Source organism: Patagioenas fasciata, chromosome 2, assembly GCF_037038585.1.
Source record: "Patagioenas fasciata isolate bPatFas1 chromosome 2, bPatFas1.hap1, whole genome shotgun sequence".
Classification (NCBI taxonomy): domain Eukaryota; kingdom Metazoa; phylum Chordata; class Aves; order Columbiformes; family Columbidae; genus Patagioenas; species Patagioenas fasciata.
The window spans coordinates 24,544,120-24,567,623 of record NC_092521.1 but is presented as its reverse complement, the minus strand read 5'-3'; the positions used below and the strand labels follow the sequence as shown (position 1 = coordinate 24,567,623).

General features: G+C 42.1%; 1 protein-coding gene across 1 annotated transcript in view; it reads right to left on the bottom strand.

The window, feature by feature from the left end:
- The window catches only part of NIPAL2 (NIPA like domain containing 2), a 51,424-nt gene extending 28,837 nt beyond the window's left edge, over positions 1-22,587 (bottom strand). The window contains exons 1-3 of the mRNA XM_065832304.2: positions 22,197-22,587; positions 5,120-5,188; positions 2,401-2,572 (exon numbers count right to left, since the gene is read on the bottom strand). Of these exons, the coding sequence (XP_065688376.1) occupies positions 2,401-2,572; positions 5,120-5,188; positions 22,197-22,301 (346 nt within the window). The 5' untranslated portion in view covers positions 22,302-22,587. The remainder of the gene's footprint in view (positions 1-2,400; positions 2,573-5,119; positions 5,189-22,196) is intronic.
- Positions 22,588-23,504: the final 917 nt, after the last annotated feature.

Genomic DNA, 23,504 nt, shown 5'->3' with positions numbered 1-23,504 from the left:
ATCAGAAGAGTGGATTTAGGGTTCAGATACATAATTGGAGTTTGTTATTAATTGCTTAATTTCTTCGTTTAAAAAATTAACTTATGAAAGACACACATTCAACAATACCTCAAACAACAGCCTACTGGCCACCCTCTACCACCTAAAAGAGGTCACAACTTAATGAGAAATGTATTTCTTAATCTTTTAAATTGGAAGACCTGCTGCCTAAACTATGCTTTGCCAAGTTGTTAGCACATGATATGCAAGTGTCTTGGTCAGTTTGTCATTGCCCTAAATGATGAACTCTTCTAAAATTAAAAAGGTTCTCTCTCTCTCTGACTTTAATTGCGGAAGACAGGAAAGTATCTAGCAGTAGGAAGTGTTACTGGGAAGTTATTGTTGTAATTGGCTGGCTACACCATTTCTACTTTCCCTTCCTTAAGGGAGTGTTTGCTAGACTAAATAAAATTTCAGATCTCGCTATTGTTTGGGCTATGAAATGGATACTGTTAGCTGATATATATATGGGAATGGAATATAAGATCTTAAAGTGATTTCTGAGGTCTTCCAGGATAAGTATTTTGGGTCAGTTAAAAAAAAAAAGAAGTGGATGAGAATTTGAATAAGATACAACAGTTGGGAAAATGGTTTCTTGGTATTTGTTACAAGTAAGGGAGAATGGAGTAAACAGATGCAACATTTCTTCACATATTGCAAAGGATAAGAACAAATTGTCCCAGATAAAAAACAACCCTAACTGTGACCTCTTCTTTGTAGCAGTTTAATAACCAATTTAATTTTTTCCCTTCACAATGCTTTTCATTTTTTCTTTCTAGTTCTCTATATTTGTATTTTATTCAGTTTGGACAACAAATGAGATTGGTCAATGTGCCTTTATGTTCACAGACATCTGGAAATGTCTACAGTTGTTAAAAATATAACTACTGCCACCAAAATCACGCTGGGATATGTCATATTAATTTACATTTTCATCTCAGGTAATATCTCATCCCTTTCTTTGAGAAGTCTTTCCTACAGTGGTGAACTACTGTGGCTTTATATCTCATTCTCCAAAATTCTGCAGTAGTTTAGCAATAAAGGTTACAGTAAATTGCCCGCAGTTTCCTTCCCCCGCTATCTCTTTGCTAAATTACACCCACATGTGGATGGCTGCCTCCTTCCTACAGACGGGAGGCCACCCGGAAGATAATTAATCTTTTCTACCTTCCCATGCAAAATCGCTCTCTGCAATGTCACTTTCAAGTGTGAAACTGGTAGCTAGAGACAGACCATGAAATGTTGTTACTTGTCAATAGAAAACAAATGAGCTCCAGCCTATGCAGAACCGTTGTGATATCTTGGCCCTGGAGGTTTCAGCTGGGGGTATGAAGTGACAGGATTAAGGGATACAGATGTAACCTGTATTCCTGTTTTCACAGCCTTCATACAGTACCACCCTGTCCACTCTGCTTTGCATTAGCACAACATAACATATTTTAGAATGTATGATTAGCAAAGATACAGACATGTCATACCTGAAGTAGTCCTCTAAATACCTTAATTACAAAAAAACCCTTATGAAGTAAAGAATAAGGTCACATCAAATGAGTCCTAAGGATAGGACTTCTGCTAAAGTCAAATTAATCTGCACATCAAGGAAGAAATGAACAACTTTGATAAAGTTCATGAATAAAGTAAACATTTCAGGAAATTTCTATGCCCTTTTGGACCCACACAACTACCAGGAGCAGCAGAAAAGATTATTTGCTACAAGTGTGGTTCCTAAAATCTCTGTGAATGGGAAGATAATGATTGGATGACAGAAAAATTGCTGTGGATCTACTAAGAACATAATTCTGCAGAAGTGACTCCAGCACGTAGCCCAGGCCAAACCCTGCCACCATGGAGACCTTGAGGAGCACGCCACTGTGTGGGTATCTGCCAGCAATGGGGGACAGAGCGTCCAGCAAGTTTTCCCAGCATGGATCAGAGGGACAGCCAACAGAAACCACTTGGTGTGATGGTAACACAGAAAACATTGTACATACTCAGGATCAGACCACAACTCTGTGCAGTAAGCAGGATGTGAACTCCCAGGTTCAGGGGCTCACAGAGCCAGCAAGGCTGTTATGGCACTGGGTCACTGATTGGCAGAACTAGCACAGCACAGAGTGACCAGAGGCCACAAAACAAATAACTGTGGAAGGAGAAAGATATAAAAAGAGTCTCAGAGTTAAGTAGAGGGTTTGTGTTAAACTGTCAGCTCCAGTAATTACATGAATAATTTCTTTTCAAACCACAACATTAACATTTTTTCCCTTGTGTCCCCACTGCATTTCCTGTGGTATTATTCCTCCGGTCACAAGCAAGCATTCAATTAAAATATGTACCCAAGCAAGAAATGGCAAACCTCCTCACCTATAACAGATACACATCCCAGTGGAGCAACAAGGGCAATGGGAGCAAATCCATAGGCTGTGAAATTGCCCACCTCTCCAAGCCCCAGGAGGGTAATTCCACACCACCACAGTCTGCTCAGGTAGTAGGGCTTCGGCTCTGCTTGGCAAGCCAGTCGGAGATGAGCGTATTTCTAGAAAATTAATTATTAGGAACAGGCATGAAAAGAAAGACTTCCATTGTGTTCTCTTATTTGACAAAAGTGGAATAATTAAGGGGGCTGTCAGCTTCAAATTCCAGGTGTGTCCAGGTTTTCTTTTCAAACATGGCTTTCAGCTTGTTGTTGCAGACACATTGCTTTGTGTTAACTCAGTGCTGCTTTAGATGTGTGCTTCCTTAGCCACAGTGGAAATAACTGAAAAATTAAATGGCTGAATAAATCTGAAAAATATTACATGAATAGCTAGTGCTTCCTAACCATCCCTGCATAGCCCTGTTCTTCTCTCAAAGCAAAGCTCAGCAGCTGTGCTGTGAATCTGGAAATACTTAAAGGCAGGAGATGGGGCAGAATCAGAACTGTGGCAACAAACTGGGAGAAGTGGACCAGACATCACAGTGTCGCTGCTCCATCATACATATCCTTGCCAGAAATAGAATTTCAAAATTTAAAAGGCAGCACTTAATCACATGTGGTGTAGGGAGGACTCTAAATAATTTAGGTAGAATTCAGGATTTGCCTACAACCTTCTGTTTGACCTTAGAAGAATATCTCAGGTAAAGCATTATTTTTGGAAGGAAAATAAGCTATACCTGTGTCAACGGGCATAACATATACTCAGGTAGTACTTTGTCAATGCTGCTTAAATGTAGAAGCTAACACTGACACATGTTGTGTGTGACTCTGATCACTTTGGTCTTCTGAAACAGAAGGCAGCCTCCATCAGGATGGTGTCACGACTGGGAAGGATGTAATGTTTACCACATTAGTTCTGCAGAATATTGTTTCTTTTCTCAGATTCCTCACTAGTTTCTCTGCACAGGGAAATGGGTCAAAAAAAGTTGAAAACCAGATGATATAACTTTTGTAGTATAAGTGGTTGTAAAATACTTTCTTTCTTTCTTTCTTTCTTTCTTTCTTTCTTTCTTTCTTTCTTTCTTTCTTTCTTTCTTTCTTTCTTTCTTTCTTTCTTTCTTTCTTTCTTTCTTTTCTCTTTCTCTCTTTCTCTCTCTCTTTCCCTCTCTCTTTCTCTCTTTCTCTCTCTCTTTCTCTCTCTCTTTCTCTCTTTCTCTCTCTCTTTCTCTCTCTCTTTCTCTCTCTCTCTTTCTCTCTTTCTCTCTCTCTTTCTCTCTCTCTTTCTCTCTTTCTTTCTCCAACACCTGATATCTGATTTTGGAAGTATCCCTACAGAGCCCCAGGGAAGTTGTGAACAACTTTCCTTGCACTCCCATCCTACTCTGTAGGCTACACTAGAAAGTATGGGCCAAAGAGTAACATCAGTGATATACCTTAGTCTCAGTTGTTCCTCTTGTTGAGAGGACACAGCACATTATTGCAGCTTCATGCTGTGGAACATGTTCAGGGGATTAAATCCTATGAAGAAGGTTAGCCCTCCAAGGAGAAAGGGAACATAAGGAGATTGAACTTCCCTGAGCCACAGACCAGCAATTCACAGTAACATCCTGGATTTTCATTTTTACAAACAAACAAAAGCCCAAAAGATAAATGGATATTAAATAATATTGTGAAATCAAGAATCCAAATTTCTACTGAAAACCAAATAGGACAAGGTCTTGACTGAATTCTGAGCTCTGGTTTCTTCCCACATTCTTGTAGGAATAACCCTTGAGGGCACCATGTGATTGAAAACGTGCAACAAACACAGGAGGGTGAGCTCAGTGATTCTCCTACAGTTTCTTTCTCCAGATATCTGCCTTCTTTGCATAGTAATGTGTATGGATGGTATTTAGCTGGAGGCTGTTTATAATCCAGCTGAAATACATCGCAAATGGTGGGCTAACATCTATCTAGAGGGAAGACTGACTGCATGGTGGGAAAGGGAGGAGAATTATAAAATTTTACCTGTCCATTTCATAGAAGAGTAAATAAACACTGAGATCTAGGGAAAGTCATTACTCATATTGATAAGATATTGTTACTAAATGTAGGAAAACCTATTTTAGAGGATAAATAAAAATTTCTGTTGAAACTGTCTGCCAAATGGCAATGCAGAGTTGTTGGGTTTTCCTAAACAGCATTTTAAAAACTTGAATCTGGTAAATGCTGTTAATGATTACAAGTCAGCAGAAGTCTGCCTGCATGTGTCCATACATTCCTTGGCAAAGCATTGACTTTGGCACTCACTGCCCTCAGCAGACAAAAGATACAAAGTCTGAACAACCTCATTGTTATGGGCTAGACAATTTCCACTTGACCAACAAGAGTTTTTCCAATGAAATGCAGTCTGTTCTAGTACAGTCACAGTTGGTATTTCCTCATGGCACATTACAAGGAGGAGAAGGACTTAGGAGTTTTTATTGTGTTCCCATGTGGGAATCATAGCACAGAACAGGTTGAGAGCTAGCTTACTGCCAACAACTACAGCAGGACAGTAGATAAAGAGAGGGAATGTTTATTAAATACAACAAAACTTGTATTTTGAATTTCACCATAAAAACAAACTGTAACATAAATTACTTGCTAAATATAAACAACTAACAATAAAGAGAAATAATGTCATACCTGTATATTCAAAGAGACACTAATCAGAAAATTTGAAGCAGCAGCAAGTACAACTCCTAAGAGCTGAGTCTGTAAGATAACAAAACAATGAAATACAAAAATACCTCTTATTAGTTTAAGAAGAACAATGTAGCAGTAGTTTTCTGATAATACATTGTAACCCAGTCAAAAACAAATCATTGCATTCTGCTGTCACCGAGTTCGTGCTGCACTGAGTAAACTGATTAAAAAAAAACAATATCTGTACAGCTGACTAGGGTTTAAGTGGTAAACAACTGGGAATGGAAAGGTATCCCCAGTGCAGGAGGTGGTTTTGCTGTCCTTCAGTAGAACACCTTCTCACATCTCATGAAAGAAAATAGACAGGTCTTAGTTGAACACTACACGTGTATTCTTCTTTTCCAAAAAAAAGGACCTGTTTTATTACATAATCCAGAAGGAAAATCAACAGCAATCGAGCTGTTCATATTGGAACACAATTATCTTACGTGTTAACATATCTACTATTTGACAGGGCAGCCAGAAACATAGGTCTCCTGACAGTTTTGTTAATGGATTGTGTCATTTCAACAGATCCTTTTCTACTCAGTCTGTCTAACTTTCAGTAAGAATTGCAAACTTTCTATGAGGCTCCGAAATTTAAAGCATTCAAGCAGGATTCATTATTTTGAAAACCAGCCATTTAAAGATGCCATTTCAGCAAGCTCAAATACCAGGTACATGGTAAATCTCTGTCTACTTTCAAAATGTTGTAACACTTTGTATGTTGCCATAAGTGTATTCAAGACCCACTCAAGGTCACTCATATAGTCCTGTGAGGACCCCTGTTAGCTTGCAGAGAAGACAAACATACTGTCAGTGAGTTCTCATAAGCAAGGTCACGGTAACATAACACAGCATAACTATTGCTTGCAAGCTCTAAAAGTGGCATCCAACCCAACGCTTACAGCCTCAGCTTTTCTGACTCTTCTCCAACAAGGTCCCTCGGCACCTACAAATATGCAGTGCCTACCAGCCACAGAGACAGTTGCCCCTCAACATTTATAAAGAGGCAATATATGGTCCAGAAAGCCCTTGGAGATTATAATAAAGGGAATTATCATTGTGGTTAGATAATTCCCGGGCTAGGAAAGAGTATCCCCAAAAGTATGAAAAACAACAGCCTTATTACATAGGGATGACAATATTCTTATTTAAGGGACACAGCTGAATCAAACTCTCTCCAGCTCATGCATTTCTGTAGTGGCCTAGATGCAGAAGATGTAGACAACAGAATCACTCTGGGTGAAGAGCTTGGCCAACTGCCAGGTGTCACCAGGATCTGACTGATGGGTACAAGGGGATGCAGAGGGGGAAATTCAGGAGGTGAGTGGGCTCCCTTTGCTCACACACCCTCTGTACTAAGTAATACAGCATCAGTGTCACAGTCTGTGCGCAAGAATCATCCAAGAAAATGCATTAGTCAAGAGTTTTGCCCATACACTCTGGTGCCTGGCCACTGGATGTCTTGCACATCTTGCATTCTCCTCCTGCACCCCAGTAACCTCCAGAGGTTGCTCCAGTATGTCCTGGGTGCTCTCACACAGCCTATTTTCCATGCTCTGGGAACAGCCTCACTGGGAGCAGTGGGGAGTGTGCGACAAGACATCTCAGCACAACTCCACACAGATGTCTCTGCTGATATTAGGCATTGTTTCAGGGACATGAACAGCCTTTCAGCCTCCTTATGCACTGGGAAAATGCTGTCAAATGGCCCCCACCAGGGCCCCGCAGGAGCAGAGGGATGGATTTTCCTTCCTGAGGCTTTGATGCTTGTGGTGCTACATCTTGCACAAAGTCTGACCACTTCACAAGTGGATTATTGCACTCCCCTCATCCTCTGCACACACAGCAACTTCAATAAAACAGCAGTTAATTCAAAATTGTTTTCTTGCTCCTAAAAACTTGTTCTTTTTAAATGACAAGCTCCCATGTGAGGGGGTTGAGAAGTGACCTTGTCAATCTCATCATCAAGGGTTTAAGAAGGAGACAGCAGGAAATAGAAAACAGAAACTGCCATCTCCTTTACCCCATCATTTTATTGCTTTCACATGAGTAATTGTGATACATCTACACTGCTCCCAGCAGAGAAGAGCCCAGTCTTTGGGACTCTTTCCATTTCACCGGCTGACCCTACCCCCGTGGCTGCATCTCTGGATAGCCCCTTGCAGCTCCTTACTCCCAGCTTTCAGCTGGGGGTCATAGACACTGTGCAGGACTCAGGAGGCAATCAGCACCCCAGGGAGGAAACCAGCAACTCAGAGAGGAAACATGGTTGGTCTTGAGCCAGCCCAAAGGAGGATCTCCATCCAGCTCTAGAGGTAAAACTTGCCTGCAGCTGGTGGGCAGGGGATGAGGCTATGTGTTCTATCTGTCATCTAAAAAAACATGCAAAATCAGATCCACATATGGTACTGATGGTGACCTGAGTACCTGCCTCCAGAGACTGTGAATCGAATGTCCCTTTGATGGTTTTACACACTGCATGGACAGGGACTTCAGCAGGAAGTTTTCCAATGCCCTTCACCACTGGTGTCTTCTCCAGAGTAGCAACTGCTTTCCTACCACTATGGTCACTTCATCAGGTACCTGTGGGCTTGGCTGGGATTTCTTTGTGGGACACATGAAATGTCTAGTACAATGACCACCCTGTGTCTGAGCAGGAACCATCTCCTAAAAGTCAATCCTCCTGTTGAAGGTTGCCAGGAACTGAAAACAGGTCAAAAACTTCTGTGTCTTCTCCTGATTTTCTGGGAAATGCTGAGACGTGACCATTGTATCAGTACTTCCCTGTCAAATACTGAAATCAATATTTCCCTCAGCTGAGGTTGGGCTGGGACATGGGCTTGTGGTGGGCTAGGCTTAGCAGGACCCAGGGCCAGGAAGGGCAGGGCTGTGAGAGATGGAGACCAGCCCTGCTTCTGCACTGTTGGGGCAGAGACTGACGGCCCCAGGAGCTGACATGGGGCAGGGTGGGAGAGCCCTGGGGGTGGGCAGAGACAGGCAGGGCTGTGGGTGCCTTCCGGGCCCCAACAAACACACACAAAGCTGTTGAGGTGACACTCCCTTGTGCCTAACTTAGTCAAACTCCTGTGTCTGCACATGAGGAAAAACATTGTGTGTGTATGATCAAGGCAAATCTGTAGTGGCAGTCTGGGCTCAAAACTTACCCTCATTGCTCAGGTTATTTTATTGTAATGGCCACATGTTTCACCTGAGTGTTGCTGTTGGCATATATACTGCTCTGCCTGCTCCAGACTGACATGTGTTAATGAGCTCTGGTTAATACGGTGATAGCACCATTCTTCCAAACCCGGGGCTGAACAGACCCCTAAAGATTAAAAGCAGAGTACAATGCCCTAAGGAGGTCAAATATCACATGGATCTGTTCAGGGAGACGAGATGAAAGTATAGCAACGCCATGCAGCTATAGCATGGCAAAACTGGCTTGTACAGGTTCAGACGCAGACACGCCAATATTAAAGAAAACAATAGGGAACAAAAATGCAGTAAAGAGGAAAACTGGATTGCAAATTTCACAAATTAGAGCGCATCTTATATCAGCTGGTTATTTCTAATGCACAAAAACTATCACATACAGCAGAACTCGAAACAGGAGAGAAAAAAATAGGATACCATATCTCAGGCTAATCAAACCATGCATGAGTGAAAGATGACCTGCAACAGAAGACAGATCACCCTGTCAATCCAAAATGTTTGTTGTATTGCCCTGAAGGCCACTGCAACCCTTCTGTTCCCATTCTTGTCATGTAAAAGGCTTTATTATTTGTGCTGTGTCTGCCATTCAACATCCGTTAGAGGTTAGAGGACTGGTGGAACAGTCTGTTTTATAAGTAATAAACATTATATTCTCTGAACACAGAATTTCCAGTTGTGATATCATCTGCAGCACTTCAGAACTTCCCACACGTGTCTTGAGACAAATCTCCATGCGGGAAATCAGTCGCAGACACAACTTCAGAGACATGGTGCTACTTCATTCAACTAAGGACTTCTACAGGAAAAAGCCTTAAATATTCAGAACTATTGGCATAAAATTCAAGTCCCTTCATCACCAAAACATCTGTCTAAACGTACAGGCCATTTGGTTAGACGCGAGGTTTCAAACTGTTGATGCATTCTTCCAGTGCTTTCAAATGCATGAGGTTTCTCATAGAAACAGCTTGCCCTTAAGTTTTCCAGAAAGTAAAAAAATAAACAAAAACAACCACTACAGAAATTTTATTTCCTTCATCTTAGTATGGTTTGAAACAAGCCATGACAGTCACTTCCTGGCTTTGCAGTCCTTTCTAGACAGTCCCTGAGCACACAGACCACAGGCTGAAGCTGTGGACCTCCAACATCTTCCTCAGTGGCAAAGCCAGCTTGAGGAATGCCTTCCTCTGGCCCCACTTCCATCACTGCCTTGTTCATGTTAAAACAACTATTTGTGAGGCTGGCAAGGCACAGTTCCAGGTTTGAAAGAACCCTCCCAAAATACACTCCATTAGCATTATGTTCTTTATAAGCCACCTGCCAATGTTTAACAATAAGGTGGATCAAAATTCATGAGGTACAGCAGGGGTTTTTAAATAGTGACCTTGCAGGGTTTGCTGGTGGTGACAGTGGCATGCACAGGGGGTGCTGGGGGGAATGAGTTCAAGATGCGGCAAATTCCTCCCAAGCAAAGCACTCCCAGCACCCACCTGGCATCCCCCGTTGCAGCCATGTGAGGGTCTCGCACGAGCCCAGGCATGGGGAAGGGAGGTTTGAAGGATGGATCAGGAGACATCCATTTTCCAACAACATATTGCTATTCAAATTAAATGAGCAGCAGTATGACATATTCTGCATACAGTCCTTCTTGGAGCACTCATGCAGGACATGATGTTTATTTACCCTAGCACCTTTTCACGTCATTCTGGCAGTGTTTTAAAGGGTTATTTTACATGCAAGGTCTCTTTTTACTGTCAAAGTAAAGTAAGGGGTTTATGGCAAATGAAAGCCAGGCTGAAATCTAAATCTTTGCCACTAATTCTAATAAGTTTATCCTTTGTAGACTAAAATCTGCATTGGAGACTCAGTTATACAGTGAGATGCAATTTGCCCGTATTATCTATGTGTTTTCCTAATGCACATTGAACTGCTGTTGCCAGGTCTGTGAAATGAAAACTTAGAAAAATTAAGCTAATTTGCATTGACTAAAAGGTATATGGCCACTATGGAAACTTACTATGCCTATAAATTGAAATTATAAGCAGAAACAAACCACTTCAAATATACCTTGTCAGTTCACTCATCAAGGCAAGTTAAACTGTTCCTCCTATTTTTCTTTATGTCTGCATTTATTTGTGATCTAAAGGTGTCCTCTACAAACATAATGATGTGTATTGCTTCAAAAACTACACGTCATTTCCAGTAATTAAGATTTTGTCAGTTCTCAGTGGATCTTATTAAAAAAGCAAGGGGTGGAATGCCTCCTAAGCTTCCAATTCTGAGTTAACACTGAAGCAAGGGGAATTCAGAGTTTTTAACAAAAACCATATATTTCAAAGAGCCACCATGTGGCATTAGAAGAGGTTTATCATTTAGCTATTATTACTCACAGAGCTCTGGCTGTACTCAGTGCTTTACAGATATGTAAAGAAAACAAGGTCCTTGTTTCAGTGGTTTTCATAGTGCAATTCATACACTCATATATGGGTTCAGGCCCATATGAAGTACTGAAGGAGACATGAAATATGAGTAAAAGATCAATTGCCATTATTGGAACATGTAATGAAAATACATTTTATTTGTTTGTTGTGACGTAAAAGACAAAGGACATTGTTCAATATACAAGTAGGAGAGAATTAAAACATTTGGCACTACCTTTGTTAGGAACAGAAGGAAAAGAGAACTTGGTAACTAAGTCAGGATAAGTTTGAGAGGAGACAAGATAGCTTGTAGGTTTTACACAGACCACCAGGCTGGACTATAAACCACGGTAGATAAAGTTCCTATCTCATGAATATTACACTATCCTTATCTTTACTAGGTTTTACCTTTCATTACCTCACAAATGTAAAATAAATCTTTTTCCAGAAAAGAGGCAGTTTGTAAAGGCTAGAAGGAGAGCCTGATAAGTTATGAGAAGATGTGGGAACTTGACAAGATAAAGCAACCACAGAAGTGGGCCACTTCTGTTCAGCTCCATGCTTTAATTGTTTTCATGAGATCTTATTTATATCCATCAGTCTGATTGATTAATGTCCATAATAGATAAAAAACTGATACAAAAAATATTAATTGTAAAATACACTACGTTAAGTTTTGATATGCTCGCTAAGGCTGTATCCAAACTTATCCATCCACTAGAATGTTAACAAGCATTTTAAATAGTATTTCATTTTTCCTTTTTGAAAAGTTACAACCAACTACCCAAAGCCCTAAATTCCAATTTCTTATCCCTGGCAATGAGATCCCAAAATTAATAATAAATGGGAGAATGTGGAAATGGCAGAAAGGATTTTTACATCATTCCTCAGTGAATAGCCTGGGATATTCGCTGCATAATCAAATATCATTTTATGGTTTTAACACTGCCGGTTTGATTCCAAATAAAAATATTGCCAATGACTGTATAACAGAGTCTCTAAAAATTTCAATCATAGCTGATAACATCTTAATAGAAAGATTTTCTCAAGGACCATCACATAACATCTCCATGGCAACTATTCAAATGACATACCCAGAAAATCAAAAATAGGACTATAAACTTTGACCAGTTTCCAGGTCCTACAGGAGATACAAGGAGTCAAGTCAGCATTGCCTGACCAGCTTCTCCCACAAAACGGCCAGCTGGCTTGGGAATATTCCTCTGTTGCTGTCCAGGAGCAGATAAATATTCTGGATGTTCTTGTTTGAGCCTACCTAGCTCCTGGTGTACAAAGTAAGGTTCAAGCCAGACCACTCGAAGTCTGGGTGTACTAATTCCCAGAAGATACAACCTGGCACACGGTGAGAGATTGTGTTGCGCCTCTCCCTGTTTCATGTGGCTCCCTGGACACCTAAATCAAGAGCTGAGGATAGGACATGGGGCTCATGGGGAGCTGGAGCGTACCAGTTCATGCCCTGTGAGATGGAGCTAGCTCTGCCCGTGCTCAGAAAGGCAGGTTAGCTCAAAAGTGAGCTATCTGAACAAGTGAGTACACAATGCTGTTAAACGTTACAACAGGTTGCAGGGCAAAGCTCAGAGAGTACTGTTGGAGAAATGGCTCACTCTGCAAGGACAGACAAACGGGCCTCCAAACCCAGCTCATTCCCTCTTGTTGTTGCAGTACAAGTCCTGCTGGACTACACAAGAGCTATTTCTGATTCCACTTAAATCAGATACACAAAACCCTGACAGCAATGTAGCCAGCTTAATACATTTTTTACCAAATCCTAAAATGAACTTTTATATTAAAATCTCCCCTTTCCATCTGAGAGGAGCTCATGAGAGGAATGACATGCCTCTTCCAGCATGCATCTCTCCAGCAACACTTTCCAACAAAGGCAGGCTTGCTTGTCTCCCATCCTGTCTCAATTAATCCTCTGTTAGCTATAACTAACCCTTACTTTGATGTGCACACAAAACACTTCTCCACATCACAACCTGATTGAACATGCTCAGTTGTTGAACCTCAGTGTCACACATGCAGGCCAGGGAAAACACAGGCTGGAAATGAGGACACTTCCAAGCCAGTGGCATTTCAGAACAACTTCTAACAGAAGCAACAAGGGGGAAGGCAAAAAATAAAAGATCTGACTGTATTTAAAATGAAGTTTGATCCATCTGTTAAAATAAGTACATGATTTTATGGTAGGGAAACGGGCAGCCCAAAGGCTTTTCCAGTCTGCAGTTCCTGCAGAGGAGGGGTGCTGCACATCAGTTCCTTGCTTTCCTTCCTGTACCTCACACACTTGCCTCTCCTACTTTCACTTCCACAGAGAGTGCTAATCGTTTACAGATAGTTCCTAATGCAAAAAAATGACTGGACTCCAGAAGGCAGAACCTTCTGGTTAGCAACACTATTGCTTTAAATATAAACAACTGCTAGATTATCAATGATGTTTTAAAAACAGGAGGTCTTGGACTCTCTGAAATATTCACATGTATGTACATGGATGCACACAGACAAACACATAACTGGATGCATTTATTTTGCAGATGTTTCTCATGAAAACTGTAAGACACAAATCTGGGGACAGCAAATAAACTCTTTAAAGAAATGATGTCATATGCAAATTTCTTGCAGAGGCCTGAGATACAGGTACATGTTTTCTCAGCTGTCTCCCTCTGACACATTGCAGTTGTACATTTTAATCTTTCACTACCAACTGTAGCCTGGATTACAGTATTGGTTATCATTTTCTAGTTCATAGTGGGTGTTGACATAAAGAGGAGGTGACTAGTTCACAAGAATCCAAACCATCTACTATATAGTTGCCTTTTGTTGCAGAAAATAGAAATCAGTTTACCTGGATGATCCCTTTTAGCTACCTTTATCACTTTTTTATGTTCTCTGTCACACTTAGAAAGGTAACAAGGTGGCAAGTTTTTTCCCCAGTTTTGAGTATTCTTCATCTTTCAACAACTGTACCTTATATGGATTCTCCCATATAGAACTTAGTGTCTTTTTTCTGTTATTTTAGAGTTAGTATAGGATATGAGAGTTAGGAAGTTTCTTTTTGACAGGGATTCCTATAGAGATGGCATCATGTAGATAAATTCTGTCTACTCCCTTTCAGGAATTAAAAAGAAGTTAAGGAGAACTGAGCACCCTTTTCCTGAGTCAGATGCTATCATATCTATGCTTTTATAAGTCACACATTGCTTTTTAGTTTGTCCTAGTAGCCTCTGGTCTGTAGTTTTTATGGTTTAACTCCAGTCAGCAGCTCAGCCCCACACAATTGCTCGCTCACTCCTCTCAGCAACATGGGGTAAAGAATCAGAAGGGTAAAAGCATGAAAACTCATGAGCTGAGATAAAGAGTTTAATAGGTAAAACAAAAGACACACATGCAAACAAAGAAAAACAAGGAATTCATTCACTGCTTCTTATTGGCAAGCAGGTGTCCAGCCATCCCCAGGAAAGCCAGGCTCCATCACCCATAATGGTTACTTGGGAATAGAAGTGCCATAGCTCCAAACATCCCCTCTTCTGCTTTCTTCCCCCAGCTTTGAATGCTGAGCATGACCTCATATGGTGTGGAATATCTCTTTGGTCATTTGGGGTCAGCTGTCCCAGCCATGGCCCCTCACAACTTCTTGTGCACCCCCAGCCTACTTGCTGGGGGGTCAGCATGAGAAACAAGAAATGTCTCAATGCTGTGCAAGCCCTGTTCAGCAGTAACTAAAACATTCCCATGTTATCAACACTGTTTTCATCATAAATTGAAAACATAGCACCATACAAGCTACTATGAAGAAAATCAACTCCAGCCAAAACCAGTACAATAGTCAAGAGATGGAGCAAGTCTTGATCAAATAAAAGCTGCTATTATTTGTTTGACTGAAGCTTCTGCAGACACTACAAGCTTTGCTCTCCATCATCTTGACATGACTGAGTCACTGCTGCATGATGACACAGGCACTGAATGATAATATTCATGGTGCTTTAGTCACTGCAGGTAGCAAAAGATTGTCACCAAAAGAGAAACAAAGCAAAGATATTAATGACATCAGAAGTCAATAAATACAAATGCCTTGTGAAAATACCTTGTGACAACGCCCAAGCAGAAAACAAACAAAAAACCTCAAAACTAAAACCCCCACAAAAATAGAAGGGAAGCGTTAAGAAATAGTAGGTTAGAGTCATAAAACCAAGTAAATGAAGTCATGATAAATTTACTCCCAAGTTGGAGCCCCCAAAAATTAAAATAGGTTTTAAATGGGAGTCAACTATCTGGATAGAAATCTGTTATGTACACAGATGCCATATTTTGGTTGTTTTTCACAGGAACCTCTTTCCAGTGGAGATATCCTTGGTTTTTGAAGAAAAATGCTTCAAGTGCAACCCATATCAGCTGGTAAATGACTTTGTTTTGAATAGGATGACAGTTAAATCATTGGATATGTTATCTGAAACTCTGGTGGAGATTTTATCTCCCATGAAACTGGTTTGGTTCTAGGGGATTAAATGTCAGCAAGAGCTGGGCTTGTCCACAAGAAGAGATGTACTTCTGTGTTACTTCTTCACCTCAGTCAGCATGAAGAAGCCATGTCCAAGGAGCCAACATTTGCTTTGCTACGAGTTGTTGTTCCCACACATTAAGGGGTTTCCTCCAATCCTTGCATTCACCATAGGCCTCTGCATCACAAGGTTCTTTCTGCAGAACACAGTAGGATATGAAGGGCATATAGCCAGAGAGTCACTACGTGCCTCATCCAGGAGTTAAACTCCAGCAATCCCATGATTTCTCTATATCACAGTTCCATCATCTCTCTTCATTTGTCCATTATGAGCAAAACAGTTCATATCACCAAACAAGACTGAAGCTTCTAGCCTAGATGATGTCAATCAACCATGGACACCATGGAGGAAAATGCGGTTATACTGTTATGACCTCAAATCAAGCAGTACACATCTGTTTAGTTTGATATTGACTATTTACTTTTGAACACACTCTGCAAATATCACTGCCACATTTCTTAGGATTGCTGCTCCAGGCCTGGCGTTGACTCGCACACCAACTGGCTGTCTTTTCAAGTTGCTGGCAGTATGTTTCAAAGTCCAGATTAGTCACAGAATGGAAAGCATATCTCCCAACTGTTCACATTAATGAATGCCATTCTTCTGGGACAATCTGGTGACATTATAAACATGAGCATAACAGTTTATACACGTCATCAAAGCTCCAAATGGAATAATTGCAGCCTCCAGTTACTAGGTGAGCCAAAGGTCTTCATCTCCCTTACGATTGAAGCGCACAGTCTGCTGTTTGCTCATCTTTCTAAAGCCTTGGTTTTGAATTGGGTCAAATTTCTACTTGAGTCATTTAGATTCTTTTTATTCCTTCACACAGGAGTTACTCAGATCCAGCAGACTGTTGGAGCCATGCAAGGATAAGATGCATTTTTTTTTTTATGCCCAAAGCAGACTTCAAGAGGATAGGAACAGAAAGATCATACTTCAGCTTCGAAGAGCAATAAAGTCTTCTTTGGGTCACAAAATCATAAGGGGCCATAGTGTCACAGTTGAGATTTTATGAGAAGGGAAACATTTGTTTAAAAAATTATATCAATGGGTATTTTCCTGTTGATTTACCCAAACAAACTGCCTCATCAAGGAGTCAAATGAGTGCTACAGCAAATGAAGCAGCAGAAGCATAGGTTCAAGATGGGAGCAACACCGTCTCTTTGGATGGTGGTGATGTCCTAGGTCCAAACAGCAACCTCATGAAATCTCAGGAGATGATGGGTGTTTGCCTGAGCAGCCAGACTTTCACCCTGCATCACCTTGCAACTCCCAGGCATGGCTGTGAAACACCAAAATCAACACAGTAGCCATGGCAAATTTAGTTTAAAGTCCATTGTTTGTAGAGTAGTCTACAAGTTGGGGGCAGGGAGGGGAAAAGTGCTGCACTGAGCCAGACACCTCCAAAGCAGGGTAGAGATTCAGACTCATCCCAAGCCCAGTCTTTCCCACTCAGTGTTGACTAAGGGAAGACTAGCACTCACCCTGCTCTGCTGGGTCCAGACTAAATCTGATTCTGCTGCTATGGATCACTGTGTTGAAGAGCAGTGCCTATGTTTTAAGTCCTGTAGTCAATGGCTGAATTGGATATCAGAGTCTGCACTATGCCCCCAATCTTTCTGTAAAATACCATTTTGAAGCAGTCCAAAGCAAAATTAATTTCTGAACTAGGTAGCATACGTATAACTTGTGACTCAAGTTTCCTTGCATTTGTCTTCTGCACCCTACTTTCTGATAAATGACAAGAATTGTAATGTTTCTTATTGCCCAGAAATTTCCAAATTAACATTCTCAAACTTCTTCAAACAGATTAGCATAATTACAAAGCTATTGTTTAACTCACTGTCACCTTAATAATCTAAAAAAAAAAAAAATCAAATGCATACGTTCTTTAATGTCCTCAGAAAAACTTGAAAACTCATTTTACCATAGCAGTTGTTGGAAGGAGAAGCATTGAAAATAATCTGAGATTTGGGAAAAATAGCACAGTGAGAATCAGGGAACAGGGACTTGGCATAGCTATACCTGGTGCTCAGCACAGCCCCAGCCCTGCAAGGGCAGTTGTCCTGGCTGAGGTATCCAGGAAGAGCCACCATGTCTGCTTCAGTCAAAATGAACTGCAAATCACCAGCCTAATTTGCTCACCTGACAATAACACAGCACTAGGAAATCAGGCTGTTCTGGGACCCAGAGTAGCGCCTAGTGGAAACCAGATAAGCAGGTCAGTCTTAAGCCTGGCTAGAAGAGCAGCATGCTGCCTCCAAACTTTGGGCTACTTTCCCATCCCAGGCATCTGTTCCAGCGTTGCTGCCCCATCCCCTAGCTCCACTATATTCAGAGGTATCCACTCTGCTTGGAGTGACTGAAAGTAAAAAGCTACATTTCCCTAAGGAATTTGAGAGCTGAAATGAGACAAACATGCTTATGGTGTGTTTATGGGGGGCATGCAAAGGGTAAGGCTCTCCTGTACTTATATCCCTTACTTTTGAGTAATTAATAAGTTCCCACACAGCAGCCGATGTAAACTGTGTTCTCTTCTCACATTAGACATGTCATGGTCTTTACATCTGCAGAACAGTTGATGTTTCACTAGGCAGAATGGATGTATGAGGCTGTAAAAAAGATATGAGTGACCCTTTCTAACCAGTGCTCTATTTTGCTTTCTCATGTCCGCTTCCGGCTCACACTAAAGCTAATCAGAGCACAACTCCCAGCAGATCAGACCTACAGATCTGACAGAGCCTGAAAGCTTGGGTGCAGAAGTGGCCCAGCTGACAGTCCTGCATTTATGATCCAAAGCCACACATCCTTTCCTAGTAGAGTTTAATTAAATAGGGACTAAGACATGGAAATGATGCTGGATTCCTGATTGTGGAACAACACCAGAAGAGTGTGCATCAGTGCTAGCGGCAACTATTACCCATGCTTCTTCATTATAAGCTTTGACTTTTGGATTCCCTATGACCTATTAAAAAAAAAGTATTTGAAAGCATGAACAAAATCCTCTTCCTAACTTTTGATTTATAAGGTCTGAAAAGAACATACATTTCCTACCTAAGAAAACAGTATGCATTTTCTCCCACACACATTTCCCCATAAGATAAAAGAAACTAAAAATATGTGAAAGAACACAATTAAACAGAGTCAGTGTTTTGAAACCCTTGTTTGCTTTCAGTGAACAGTTTTAGAATAAGGAGCTGAAAGGGAAAGAGGAAAAATTTTTCACCATAGTCTTCACAGATCAGTACAGCAGCAGAGAGCTGGGTGAAGGCTTGTCTGTCTCTACTCTCCCCAAGCTCGGGGACTGGTTTACCAATTAACCTGAAACAGTTAATATCTGCAGTCCATCAGGGAGCAGGCTGCAGCATGAGATACCCCACAGAGACTAAGGAAATGGCATTAAAAGAACCCTATGAAACACTCAAAGTGAAAAAAAAAAAAATGGAGGGTTTGCCTTCACATTTAACAGCCTGAAAATATCTGGTAGTTGCTGCTTGCAGGGGAAGGCTGCCCAGTTGAAACCCACATGTGCTGTGGCCCTGTTGCCCTTTGGGCTCCCACCTGCACTTGCATGGTGGATGCCTTGGCTTGCTATAGAGATTTTCCTGACTGAAAACCACGGTTGGAAATTTACTTATTTAAGTGTTTAAAACCTCCTGATGAATGTTTGTAGGATGTACCATGACAACTCTTCGGTGGCAGTGCCAGATGAAGAGACCCTCAGTCTTTCTGGGGTGCTTCCTCAGCCAAGGGAAATGGAGAAAGAATCTCCCTCCCCATGCTGGCAGCTCCCTGCCCTCCTGTGCTGGGTCTCTCACAGCACAGGGACAGCAGCCCCCATGGCAGCAGAAATACCAACAGGGACTGTGCTGACACTGGAAGGAACTGGGACCAAACCATGCCCTCACCCTGCTGAGGCTCAATGACAGTAGACATCAACCCTTTAGCAAGGTGGGTTGAGTTGAAGCACTGAATGATCTTGAACAGAATAAGCTAGAAACCTTCATCGTGGAACTTCACACAAAATCTAGAATTCATGTATATAATATAAGGCAGTGTAGAAAGACCTCACAGTGATATGTTTAATCTGTGGGATTTCTCATTGCACCTGATAGCAGCCTGATTAGAGCACACGAAGTATCAGGTTTCCTGGCTGCACATACTCACCACCTGCATGTATGGCCTGTGACAGGCTGTGATGTATTGTCACAGGACAAGAGGCCACGAATCCATCTGAAGGAGCTGTCAGCATTTTAAACCTCAAATATAGAGCTGAAATGATTTATTACCACAGCCCACAAAATTAAACAATCTCTTGAGGTGAGTGTTTGGGCAGCCAGTAACAACTCCGAGTTTATTAAGAGAAAGGCAAAGGAGGAAAAAGAAGCAGAAGTGAAATGAACTTCCATCTCCAGCTCAGCTTCCTCGCTTGAACAACTACACACAGTGACTACACACAACAGCCATGTGAACTACTGAGTCATGGAAGCAGTATTACACCCAAGCTTTCATTGACTATTGCCACCCAGCTCCTTCTCCAATACAAAGTCAAACCAAGATCAATATTGTAATTAATATTCTCAACTGATCCAGCAAAATGTTTTTGTCCATCAACAATAATATTGGAAATAAATAAATAATTAACCTTTGAGAACTGCTGAGGGAAATAAAAAAGGATTAAACTGAAGCAATTACAGACACTTCCTATCAAGCAGACCAAATCCACATGTGGTGGTTTCTTGCATTCGTTACACCAGCAGACCCAAAAATATTATAATAATTTAAGATTGTCAAGAAATACTTCAGGTAACTAAGTATGTATTTAATCAGATTTTATTGCACCATTAAACACGCCCGTGTCCCATGACACACAACACAACACTGAGACAGGGAAGCCTGTGGGAGCACAGGATCTTGTGCTGTTGATTTCAGAGGAGCAGTTGCCCAAACAGCATCAATGAAGATACCAAGGAGAAGTCCTACCTCCACCCTTTTTTTCCTATGACCACACGTTCCCCTGCTACCCTCACACCAACAGCTAGCACCAATTAGCCCAATTAGGGACTTGGCAGGAGAATAACCCCAACCAAAAAAACCCAAAGAAATGTCATGCCAGCATGAGGAGGCATTATACCACATGGCCATGTGGACACAGACACTTTAACTTCTTCCAGGGAGCTACGTGTTTACAGATACCATTTAAGGCTTACTCTAGTGCCATACATTTCCCTAATGCTGTATGTGTCAGGTTTGCAGGTCCCACGTGAATGTCTCCAATGCCCACATGCACTAGGCAGCTGTGCCGAGCCCGTCATCTTCAGGGCCTCTTGAAAGCGGATCTCACTCTTTCACATCCTTGTGGGTTGTGGGGCCAAAAAATACTCCCCCAAAAGCAATTCAAGTCAGCTTTCCTCCGATGTTTCCAGACAAATGAAAGCTGGTGCAGTTATAGTCCCTTGCAGAGATGAAAAAGAAAGACCTCCTCTTCAAAACCTGACAGAGAGGATGAAATGGCCTCAAGAAAAGGCAAAGGGAAAGAGCCTCCACATGAAGTCCTGAAACTGGGCCGATACACTGAATCACAGCCAACAGCCTGTTTGCTGGAGGAAATGGTTTCTGATATTTTTTAAAAAATGTAAAATGTGAAAATGAAAGTGCACAGGGAAAATGAAGGTGGGCAGCAATACACAACCCATAGTTACCCATTACCTGCTCCAAAGCCTCAAATGTACAAGTAAATGCAAGCACAGAAAACCAGTCTTGCCCACTGATACTTAAGCAACACAAAAAAATTATTCAGGTCTTCCCAGAAAACTACCATGCTTAAAACACAATAATCCTCATGCAACCACCCCAAGAAGTACAGGAGCAGGGCTGGGATGCTTTGCAAACAGATAACTCCACCATGACGGGCAGGTGAGTGTCCCCATGCTGAGGGAGGTCCCTGGTCCTGACTTTCCCCAGCAGCCCTGCCAGCATTCCCAGTCCCAGGGCCCTAACTCCCAAACCCACAACAACCCCTGGCTCCACACTCCTGTCTCCCATAAGAGGTTCCAACTCTGGTCCTGAGAAGCGCCATCAGTCAGGAGCCCTGCTGCTTCAGGGTCCTGAGCACAGGAATTCAGAGTTTTCCTTCCCTCTGAGAACGTGGGGCTGCGACATGCCTCCTCTCATCTGGATATCCACCCAGTAGCAAATGCAGAAGCCAAAGGGGAAAGTTTTTGGGACCTTCCCAGGGCTATAACCTGCTACTGAGCTGCTCACAGACAAGGCAGAGCAGTTAGTTGCAAGCCATTTTATGCACAATTTATACCAATACTTTGCATCGTAAAAAAGTGGTTTGCTTCTTATGCAGCAAAACCCAAGAATGTTGAATATTCTCCCATGCCTCCTAGTTTGTGAAGCAAAAAGCAGGGAAAAGGTAAAGGGTTTAATCAACCTCCAATTCATTTTTATTGTTAGCAGATGCTTCAACTTGCTAGTTCTCAGGGGCCACTTCAGTCTCTCTTTTGCAGCTGCCCAAATACATTGTCAGCACTGACAGAGACAGAAACACCGCTGACAAAAAACAGCAATGCTCTAGCAGAGAACAGTACAGCTCTCCGCCCCGTTCCACCTCAGAAAGGACTGCTTGGAGGGGGAAGCTGGGGCAGTGCAGGCTCAACAACAGGGTGAAGAGGGATCAGGAGCCAGCAGCAAACAGGTGATGGAAGGTGGCTCTTCGGAGAAGGGTGGGGAGAGGCTGAAATGATGACCCCACTCTCCCCGAGCCCTGAGGAGTTCTCAGGCCCCAACATGGTACTGCAAGCAAGCACTTACCTTGTGTGTTCTGTACCAGGGGCCGGAGAGGGTCCCGCTCCCAGTGCCTGAACCCCCAAAGGATGCATTCCAGGATGCCCACTCTGAATCAGGGAGGATGTCCATGTTCCTGGCTTCACGCCTCAGTCACTGGCCATGCCATGTGCTGTCACACCAGTGGGGATGGGTGGCTGCGAGGAGATGTGAGCAGAACCAGGACGTGGCACTTGTTCCCTAGTGGGGGAACAGCTGCCAGGGCTGGTCAGCCCCCATCAGGTGTGTGTGGCCAGGAGATTGCGTCTGCTGTAGGCACCGGGACACCCTCAGCTGGGGAGTGTTTGCAGCATAGAAGAGCAAGGGGATCTTGGCAGAAGGTTTTGCTGCTCCCTCCCAGGGCATTCAGGTGCCTTTTTTTCCTCTCTCTGACTTCCCCAATGCCCCACCCTGCTCTGAAAAGGCAGCCTGGGAGTTTAACTCCTTCAAATCAGTGCCTAAATCTAATAGTCAATTATTAATTCGTCACTGCTAGGTTGAAAGAGTTGTAAGTTGTTGTTCCCATATACATATACTTGCATAAATTTTTACTCCTGATTAGTATTCTTTGCCTATAGGTATTTCCTAAATAGTTTTTTTGCAGACATTTCAGGCCATAGGTCTATTTCGAAGCTGCAGCTTTATCCATTCATTCTGTTAGCTTTTATTTGATCACTTAAGCTCTCTGGGGGAAATAACAACTAGAAAAGCTCCTTAAAAGGTAAAGTAGGAGCTAGCAAGGTAGGAGCTTGGCATTATTACATGGGAGACAAAAATAGTCTTCTAGAGAAGCATAGAAAGGAATAATTAAGCCACTGCATTTTCAGGCTCTGGACAAGATAACTGCTTGCAATCCAGAGAGCATGTACTGTACCTTGGAAGTATTGGGTTGTATTAGTTTATCCTGTTGGACAGCTGGGCTTGAAAATGTCCAAGGTCCTGACAATTAGTGTAGCAGAAAACTCAGCAGGCAGTTATTCTACCACCTGCTACAGCTGAGCTTTCTGCTACTCTTAAGAAGTGGGGTTGATTGCTTAGTTCCAGTAGGACTGGTGGTCCTACCATCAGCAAGATGCATCAAGAGAGAAGACAATAATCATGCAGGAGAGCAGGCGGGGGATTGAGCTTCCAGCAGGCAAGGAGATATGATACCTAATAGAAATGTGCAGCAGCAAAGTTGACTGCAGAGAGAGAAATGTGAGTACAGCCCCTCAGTACGATTAACTTGTTCAAAAATGGAAGAAACATGCAATTACAAGAAAGAAACTGAAGTTAAATTAATGCTCTCCTACTTGA